Raw genomic sequence first — 10,329 nt, 5'->3', positions numbered from 1 at the left:
TGTTTCTATATTAAAAAAATATATATAATAATATTTTGAATTAAATATATTTTTTTTTTTTTATATAGAAACAACTAAAGAAATGATTAGCTTTGCTTTTCACTCAACACCTTCTCACCAATTCAACTCATACCTTTGTGGCTAAGAAGCATAGCAGCAGCAGGTTGACTTCAACACCCCATGTCGTCTCTTTTTTAACTCACATCAGTTCAGCTAGAAGATGACTTGGACCTGGCTTGATGTTACGTGGAAGGAACTTCTGTTATATTTGGTATTTTTTAATATAGATTTAGTATACTTTTATAGATTTACATGCTAGTTAGCTAGCACTGTAGCAATTAGCTAGATTCTTTGCTAAGTTGTTTATTGTAACAACCCCCCCCCTCCCAAAAAAAAAATGCTCAGTTACCGAAAGGAAAATTACCGGTAGTAATAAATAAATAAATAAACTTTGACAGACCTTCATTTATTTATTTATAAAATTTATTCAAATTTTAAAGCTAAACAAAACAATTATATATACAATAAGAAATACAATCACAAATAAAATGAAAGGCAGCAAAAAGAAGAAAAAAAAATCTTAATTATATCTGTCCCTTTTTTTCAAACAATAATAATCTTCAGTTAACAAAACAAAATAACTAACTCCTTCTTGAGCAACAATTCATACAAATACACATTAAGCTGTTTCATTTTTTTTTTTTTTAACAAATCAACTTTGATCATTCTCTTAAACATACACATTGATCTGGCATTTTTAACATCCCTCTCCAGATTATTCCATAATCTAATTCCTTGGATTGAAGTAGACCGTCTCTTCAAACTAGTTCTAAATTTCGGTTTCACAAATATCTCTATCCCCTTAAGATTATAACAACTTTCTTTTTTAACAAAATGTATTTGGATATTTAAAGGTAATGTGTTGTTATGAGCCCTATACATAACTGATAAAATACTATAATCTACCAAATCATGGAACTTCAATAACTTCAGTTGATAAAATAATGTGCTTGATGGGTGACTGAGATGCTTCCTGGTAATAATTCTTACAGCTCTTTTCTGTAAAACAAAAATAGGATTTATAATCGTTTTATACGCTTTCGCCCAAACATCAATACAATAGATTAAGTGTAGAAAAATTATTGCATTATACAACATATACAGAGCTTTATCATTCAATAACTCCCTTACTTTGTAAAGTGCTGCAATCGATTGAGCTATTTTTATTCTTACATAATTTATGTGACGTTTCCATGTCAGTTTTTCATCAATGATAAGACCCAAAAACTTCACCTCACTAACTCTACAAATCTCAACACCCTCAACTTTAAATGGAACATCGACAGGTCTCTTTTATTACTGAATAGCATATAGTTAGTTTTATCTAAGTTTAATGATAATTTATTAAGTTTAAACCAAGTTTGTATTTGTACAAATTCTGTCTGCATCAACGCCAACATCTGTTCTATAGCTTTACCCAAACAAAAAAATGTGGACTCATCTGCAAATAGGACACATTTAAGGAGTCCTGACACATTTACCAAGTCATTCACATATAAAATAAATAACTTTGGTTCGAGTACAGAACCTTGAGGAACTCCACTTGCGATATTACAGAGGTCAGATTTTACATAATTTATTTGTACAAACTGTTTCCTATCTTTCAAATAGCTAGATACCCACTGTAGTGCTGGAAGCAAGAGATAAGAAAGTTGCTGCTTGGAAGCAAAATATAAAGAAATGAGTGATCAGTCATGACTTTTGCACGGTACTGTTTGTTGATAAAAGTATGAAGAAATATATTAATCTTGACAGTAGTACACATTGATTGGATGTACCAAAACTAGTCACTTTGTTTGTTGTCTTTTCTGTAAGGTGTGTGGTATAAAAAGCTTCTGAACGTGCTTTTGGGTGATTTTAATGACATAATAAGCAAATTAATGTTCTGTGCCTTGACTCATGACCTGGACTACATTAATGCTGTCCTGTAATTTGACAAATCCTGCTCGCTGAACTAAACTTTGGCAGCGTGTTAGCTTCGATGCATAAAAGCCAACTCTCCACATTCTAGATCTGCTTGTGCACCCGAGGACGATCTGTGCCCGTTTTATGTGTGAGTATGACTAACCTCCACTTCCCGACGGCGCTCCCGGATGTAGCTGCCGCCTCGGTTCCTCTTTGTTCCTGTCTATTTTTTTTTTCCTCCATTTGCTGCCAAACTCATTCACAGTCCAGTAAGAGGTTTATCCACGAGGATTACGTTAAATCAGTAAAGTGTCGGAACAATGATGATCATGAACCAAATTAAAGTGTCTGATGTGGCAAACAGACTGGATAAATCTTAACTGGCTGTCACTTTTTACACCACTAAACTCCAACTTGATTTTCTTTCTTTTTTTTGTCACTAACACCATTAACACTTTTTAAACTTTTATCGCCCGCCGCCACTAAATGGCAGACAATCGTGTAAATTTCCTGTGTGTGTATATTACTTTATGAGACATATTTTAATGAGGCTTGCAGAAAGTTCAGTAATCATCGGCTTGACTTCTACAACCTTTGGAGTCGACCCAGTTCAAGATGGCCGCCACAGCCAGCTCACTTTAGAAAACACAAAAATAGCTACAACTTGGTGAACTTTGCAGATATTGTGCTAATACAGGAGTCCCTCGATTATCGTGGGGGTTATGTTCCAGACACCCCTGCGATAGGTGAAAATCCGTGAAGTAGGGACGCTATATTTATTTTAGTATTTAGAAATATTTGAAGGCTTTATAAACTTTTCCCGCACTCTTACAATGTTCTAAACTCTTAAACCTTTATAATTTTAACAACATACATATATGTACTGTACAGTACTACAAAATTGTGTATGGGTACTCACCAGTGAAGATACTACTACAACTTGAAGGATGAGTTCAGTTTCAGGATTATTTGTGACTTTCCTGCCAGTTCTGTGATCTTAATAGATAGATTGTTACTTCTGACTTTGTGTTGGAAAACTTTTTTTAACCACATCGGTTTCTCCGCTAGTGTTTGCTCCTTCCATTGCTGTTCTTTGAATTTTGTCAGAAAGCAGCGACCGGAAGCACTGTTGGCTTCTGGGCTGTGTGCCGTACTTTTCGGATTATAAGGCACACCGGATTATAAGGCACATTAAGTGAAACAAAACAGTCAGATAAGTCAAACTTTATTCAACCCATTCACAATAACCACATAAAATTGGTACAAGGTCAGTAAGCACAACCAGAATTCATACGTAAGGTGCTTCGGATTAATAAGGCTGTCGATTTTTGAGAAAATTAAAAGATTTTAAGTGCGTCTTATAGTCTGAAAAATACGGTAGTTCTTTTGACTTCCATTACAGTGTAGACGTATTGAAAGAAAACTACAAAATGGCGGCTCCTCGCCAAAGTATTTTTGCTTTGTTTTGTTTTTGTTTTTTGTCCAACTGGTTGGTTTCAGCTCCCGTTTGCTCCGTTAACTTTTTATCCCGTACCGTCCCTATCACTTAAGCAATATTAAAGTTGACAATTGTGTGTCGTGTACAAGCTTACGCCGAAAAACTGAAAAACAGTGAGTCTGCGAAAGTCGAACCGCGACGTATCGAGGGACTACTGTATTTTCTGTGGTTGTATCTCCAACACACACTCCAAGGGCTGCTCATTGATATTTGCTTTTAACTGTCTGTTAGCAAAATATCTCACGAACCACTCAATGGATTTCAGTGAAACGTTCAGAAAGTACCGGTAATCATGGTATGTGCATTTAGAACTGTTGTAACTTTTGGAGTCAACTCGATTAAAGATGGCTGCCACAGCTAACTGAACTTGTCAAACACACAAATTGCTATAACTTAGTTAATGTTACAGATGTTGACCAAACATTTGGTGTGGTGGTAGCTGAGAGTTATACACAATCTGAGCACAGAACAGATAGCGTGAAGGCTTCGTCTCAACGATGGACAAGCAAGGCAGCGGGCGATATGCATTCCTTCAAAGCATGCTACTTTTGTTCCTATATGTAGTTTTTACTTTCCTCACTGCTCGTGAGCTTTTATTGAACAAACTCACCTCCTTTAATATTTCACTGCGATGCGTTTCCCTCTGTCTGCTCTGCATGCTGTCGTGTATAAAAAAAATTAAAAAATCAAGCCATCTGTTGAAGATCCGTCAGCTTCCCTCTGATGTGTTAATGCACCCTCGAGAGCCAGCTTCACTCTGAATTGTCTCGAGATGGATTTGCGAGCGGATGACAGTTTATCACCCGTCCCTTAAAACGAATTAGCGGTCCGCTCTCTCTCCATTAATAATAGATTAAACAGATCTGTCAGATGCGTCCCATGTTTGTCACACGGAAGACGGCTGAAGGCTTGATTTGCTCCGACGTGCACGATGGTAAACACCTGTTTGGAGCAGTCAGACATCAAGGTCCTAAATATAATTCATCAACATCTCACCTTGAGCTCGTTGGAAGGAGAATACGTTTGCTGGAAGGGAAACTACACGTGCTTTTGAGCTCAGGTTGTGCGTAAAGTTTAATTAGACGAACAAGCTTCAGAGTAAAAATGAGTTCTTTTTGTCTCTATTTTTAGTAAATTGCTCTGAGTTTGTAATAGATTAAGGCATAATTGCTACTCGGGTAGGGGAAATGAGTTTCTCAATCAGGATTGTAGAGTGAAATAAATAAAAAGAACGTGTTGATTCATTCATGTTCACCTTTGTGGGTTCAGCATTACTTATGTCCCAGCTGAGTATCTGGAGGAGTACAAGGCCAGCGTGGAGCAAACTAAAGACGACGTCTTCACAGAGTCAGCCTCAAAGTAAGACTTTGTAACACACACTTAATATTGTTTTTAACTCCTACTCATGATGTCATGCTTCTGTCCAGAATGAGTAATGAAAAGAGGCCAGGGTGATTTGTCAATCATTTTTATTTGATGCTTCTGACCAATCAGATTCAAGCAGATCCTCTCCACTATGCAAGTGTTAACATCAGCAACACAGCTGTCTGGGAACTTATCAATTAATGTGACCCATGCTGATAAAATAAGTCCGAATTAAGCTGCGGTGCAAAAAAAAAAATTTTTTTTAAATAAATGAAAATATTGATTTTTTTTTATATAATTAAGATTTGCTGGATTTGATAAAGATACAATCTAACAATCCTACTAACTAAAATAGATCTATCTATCTAATATCTTCATAATCTGCCTTTAATTTGAAGTTTTCTTATGAGTATAGTTTTTTAAATAATAATTTTAATTCCAGTCTTTTACATTTATTTTAAAATTAAACATTTCTGCCGTAGCTCCGGGAAATCCCTTCATATAATGTTTGCCATCAGTGTGAAGCTTAAAGGTTCTCCTTTATACACACACATATTTATATGCGCCACAAGAAGGGCTGTCGTAGCTCGGTGGTCTGTGCAGTGTTTCCCCTAGTTCACTTGTCTTGGAAGGGCACTCGACTCTGGGGGCTTGGTTGATTTGTTGATGGGGGAGTGTAGATTAGCATAGCGGTATGCAGTGATTACTTGCCTTGGCAGGGTGCTCATCTCTTTGGCGATTTTTGTTGACCTGGGGGTGGGGGTTGGGGGGTGGAGACCGAGACACATCTGTGTTGTGCACTGTTTGTACCAACAGTTTTTGAGCGGGAGAGCGGGGGTTGGGAGACGGCTCAGCGTAAGGGAATTGGAGCGCTACCTAGCTGTTTAGCTAGCGTGTCTGTATTGCGCACCGCTAGCTTAGCGCCATGTCAGTGCCGGCAGTTGTCGAAATCTTTGCGCGAGTTAGTTCGCCGTGGCGACCCCTGAGGAAGGGAGCAGCCCTAAGAAGAACGCTCCAGTAAAACTAGCTTGCTGTCAGGACACGTCAATAAACTCCATGTCAGTAGAGAATTTGAAGATAATAATTTATAAATATAAAAAATATCCTTATTGTGGCTAACGCTGCCACCAGTGTGTGCGTTTTTGTGGAAAAATAATGTTTTAAACTGCAAGCTAGCTATTTCTTCTACGTCACCAAGGCTTTAATAACAGTTAATAAAAATGTGAAACTATGTGAGCTTGAACCAACTTTATTTCCTTTCCCCATGAACGTTTTTAGAGATATTTCCAACCTCCCTGAGCGTGAAGACGGAGAGGGAGAGGAGAGCGCCTCGTACAGCAACTGGAACCAGCCTAGAAAGTGAGTGGATCTATCAAAGCCTCTAATGTAATTATTTTAACAGCACCGACGCTGCAGCTTTGAAATGATCATTTGGAGAAGGAGAAAATAAAATCTGATAAAGATGAGATTGGTGCGTTCCTCAGAGTGGAGCTTTTCAGAGAGCCGGGCAAATCTCTGGGGATCAGCATCGTCGGAGGACGGGGGATGGGCAGCCGTCTGAGCAACGGAGAAGTGATGAGGGGCATTTTTATCAAACACATCCTGGAGGACAGTCCTGCGGGACAGAACGGGACCCTGAAGACTGGGGACAGGATTGTGGAGGTAAAGGAACATCAAAGACGTTAGTCGTTTTTCATGTTTTTTCACAAAGTAACAACAACAACAAAAAAAAGCTAAATGTTTGAGTTTTTACTTTGTTGTGTCTGTTTCAGGTTGACGGTGTCGACCTGAGGGACGCGAGTCACGAGGAGGCTGTGGAAGCCATACGAAGGGCAGGGAATCCAGTTTCCTTCCTGGTCCAGAGTATTATCCACAAACCCAGGGTAAGTCTGTAACAGAGCCCAAACAACTACCATTAACTTAAAGGTCACTGCTTACTTTCATTTTTCTCCTCACATATAAGTTTATTGTGTTTTTAGCCGTTTATTGCACTTTCAACACTAAAACGTACAGAAAATGTTCGGCTCCTGTTGTATCGTGGCTCTTAGAGCGGTGAAAGTCTTTCTCAAAGCTTTTATGAGAACAACAACAAACCATGCTCAGCATATTAACCAACTTATCAATTTAAGCTTTTTTAGAGAGGTTCTTATCGAGACCATGTCTACAACATGGTGTGTAGTTTGAAAGTGCCCTCAGGCCTTTAAATCATGACTAAGTAGTTTCCTGCTGGTCTGCTTCAGCTTCAGCGTCTCTGTCTGTTAAATCATTTTTTGTTTGCTGTTAATTTGGAGTTATTCTATCATCTTGCTTTTTCCAACACTTTCTTTCTTACTGAGTGTGAAGCAACTCATAATCTGACACAGAGTAAACAGGAAGTGGCACTCCAGCTGCTAGTTGGCCCGGTAATTAAAAAAAAGGCTGTTAGCAAAAGTTTCGGTATGCTTTAGCTGGGTAAATTTATTACTGTTGTGAAGTAAAGAAGTTACTTTTTTTTTTTTGCAAAACTGCAGTATGAACATTGAGTTGAAAAAGATAAAACTGAGTTGTTAAAGCTAAAATAAGCAGAAGATGAGCTAAAAGCCATAAGCAAATAGCTACTTAAATGCCAAAAGTGGCGAAAATCTAGCTAAAAGCTGAAATAGGCCAAAAGTTTACTATTAAAGCTTAAAACAGTAAATAATTTAACAAGACTAGCTTTTAGCTCAAAGTAGCAAAAAGCTAACTAAGTAACAAAAAGATTACTAAAAGATAAAGACATCAAAAGGCTAGCGAGAAGCTTAAAGTAGTAGAAGCTGAAATGAGCAAAAAGTTTAAAATTGAAGCTTAAAACAGCAAATAATTTAAAAAGACTAGTTTTTAGCTCAAAGTAGCAAAAAGCTAGCTAAAAAAAAAAAGTAGCAAAAAGTTTACTAAAAGGTAACTAAATGATAAAAATGTCAAAAGGCTAGAGAGAAGCTTAAAGTAGCTAAAGGCTAGCTAAAAGCTGAAATTAGCAAAAAGTTTACAGTCGAAGCTTAAAACAGCAAATCATTTAAAAAGACTTATCTTTTAGCTCAAAGTAGCAAAAAGCTAAGTAAAAGATAAAGCCATCAAAAGGCTAGCTAGAAGATAGAAGTAGTTTAGGAAGATAAAAAATAGAACAAATATGTTAAAGCAGATTTCAAAGAAATCAATGTTTTTAGAGGAATTAAAGAGATCTCTATCCACTTTGAAATATTTAAAATATTAAAGTTACAGAAATCTAAAGTCATACCGCCGTCCACTCGATAAGATAAATGTTTTGATTTGTGAAAGGCTGAAATAGCACAAAGTATGCAGAAGTAGTTAGATTGCAAAAATCATACAGTAAAATAAAAAAACAAAATGATTTTGTTGATTCACCTTTTTGATTTACAAAGTTCTAAAATCACGTCCTATCACTATATAACATGCTGAACTCTGGAGGTCAGTTCAGGACCCCCCAGTCCTGCCCTCTCAGTCCTGAACCCCAGTCATGACCCCAGTTTATGGAACCAACGGTACTCTTTATTAGAGTACGAGTTGCTTCAGGCTCACGTGTCTGTTCCTCCACTCGGCTTTCTCAGCCCGAGTCCCTCTACAGCCCGCCTCCATCGCCTGCTGTGGAGAAGCGCTGCTCCACGTTCACATGCACGCCGCATCGCGCACGTCAGGTAATCTGTCTCTGTCTGTTTTGTCTCTCTGATCTGTAATGCATCAGCCATCCATCACCTGTAATCTCAGTAGGATTATCTTTCCTGTTTTTTTTTTTTTTTCGTTTTTATACCCGTGCCTCGCTCTGTTTTAGCCGAGTCTCTCCTCTTTAGGTCCGTCTTTGTCTTTCATATAATAATGTTTGCACTAAAAGATGTGAAGCAGAATTTGAGATTTCTCCAAGGAGAAAAAGAAAAAGAGAAAGAAGCTGATGTTCAGTTCTGGTTCCTATTATACATTAATCCAACTGGAGCTGAGGCTCAGTGCCGATGAAATCCTCATTCTACATTATTTATAGACACTTAACTCTGCAAACCTTACAGAACAAACACAAGCTTCACGTGTGGAAACACACGAAGGCGTGTTAAATTGACATGTTTTGTTCAGGTTTCATGTATGGATTTTCAACATTTATGTGATCACATGTCCAAACCGTTGTGAATTTGTGTGTTTTATTTCTGCAAAGGATGCTAGGGTTTGCTAACTTGTAGGGACGATATTATCGGCATGGCATTGGTATCGGCTAATATGAGCAATAAAATTAAATATCGGACATCGGCCAATCCATCAAAATAACTCACCGATATAAAAGGCGCTGTTTTAGTATAAGTGTTCGAGTGTTGTCATTGTGTTAGAGCGAGTAAATTTCATGAATAAATTTGACATTAAACATAATCCAAGTTATGTGGGTGTTATGAGGTGTTACATAATTTTCAGTCCCCTTTTTGGCATCTGCATTGGGTAGCAAGCCAAATTGACAAAGACCATGCAGATTAATGTATTTTAATTCCACAACAGAGAAATCTATGTAGTCTGTGTAAATAGGTCTAAGAAAGGGGAAAAATATTGGTATCGGTTATCGGCCAAATACAAACCGGATTCCAAAAAAGTTGGGACACTAAACAAATTGTGAATAAAAACTGAATGCAATGATGTGGAGATGGCAAATGTCAATATTTTATTCGTAATATAACATAGATGACAAATCAAAAGTTTAATCTGAGTAAATGTAACATTTTAAAGGAAAAATATGTTGATTCAAAATGTCATGAGTCTAACAGCCTCAGGGTAGAAGCTGTTCCTCAGTCTAGTGGTTCTACACTTAATGCTCCTTAACCTCCTTCCTGAGGGGAGCAGGGCAAAAAGTGTGTGTGCTGGGTGAGTGGGGTCCTTCATGATGCAGGTGGCCCTCCTCCTGCATCTGGAGATGTAGATGTCTGTGATGGTGGGGAGACTGACTCCAACAGACTTCTGTGCAGCCAATTTGATCTTCACAAAACTCCAGATTGTAATTGTTAACATCCATCCGTTATCTTTTACCCGCTTCTTCCATTTTGGGTCACGGGGGTCGCCGGTGCCCATGTCCAGCAATCACTGTGCGAGGGGCGGGGGACACCCTGGACAGGTTGCAAGTCCATCGCAGGGCATTGTTAACATTAAAAAATTTTAAAAATAAAGAAAGAGAAAAATAAAGACCTTATGTGCAAAGTAATGGGGGAAATACCTTAAAAAATGCCATAAAATAAATATTTTGTTGATTAAAAAAAACAACAACACTGATTTGAAGGACTTCTGTTAACCTAATGACAATTAAAAAAAGTTAAAAAAAAAGTAATTTTTTATTTTTATTTTAGGCTGATCTAGCTCTAAAAAGATTAACTGTTTATTGTAAAAAAAAATAATAATAAGAAAGTAATCAGTAAATAAACAATTAAATAAGGTGGTTCCCCTGAGAAACACATAAAGTAAAGGGACTTCCAGGGTTTAAATTAGTATTCGAGGTTGTGTTT

General features: G+C 37.5%; 1 protein-coding gene across 1 annotated transcript in view; it reads left to right on the top strand.

Moving 5' to 3' along the window:
* Positions 1-10,329, top strand: part of LOC119421943 (multiple PDZ domain protein) — a gene marked incomplete in the record, with an annotated part of 93,432 nt that overhangs the window by 45,199 nt on the left and 37,904 nt on the right. The window contains 5 exon segments of the mRNA XM_037689629.1: positions 2,072-2,113; positions 4,733-4,822; positions 6,107-6,187; positions 6,313-6,490; positions 6,601-6,711. Of these exon segments, the coding sequence (XP_037545557.1) occupies positions 2,072-2,113; positions 4,733-4,822; positions 6,107-6,187; positions 6,313-6,490; positions 6,601-6,711 (502 nt within the window).

The sequence above is a fragment of the Nematolebias whitei genome, chromosome 1, assembly GCF_014905685.2.
Source record: "Nematolebias whitei isolate Nwh7 chromosome 1, NemWhi1, whole genome shotgun sequence".
Lineage (NCBI taxonomy): Eukaryota > Metazoa > Chordata > Actinopteri > Cyprinodontiformes > Rivulidae > Nematolebias > Nematolebias whitei.
This window is presented reverse-complemented; position numbering and strand designations above follow the sequence as displayed.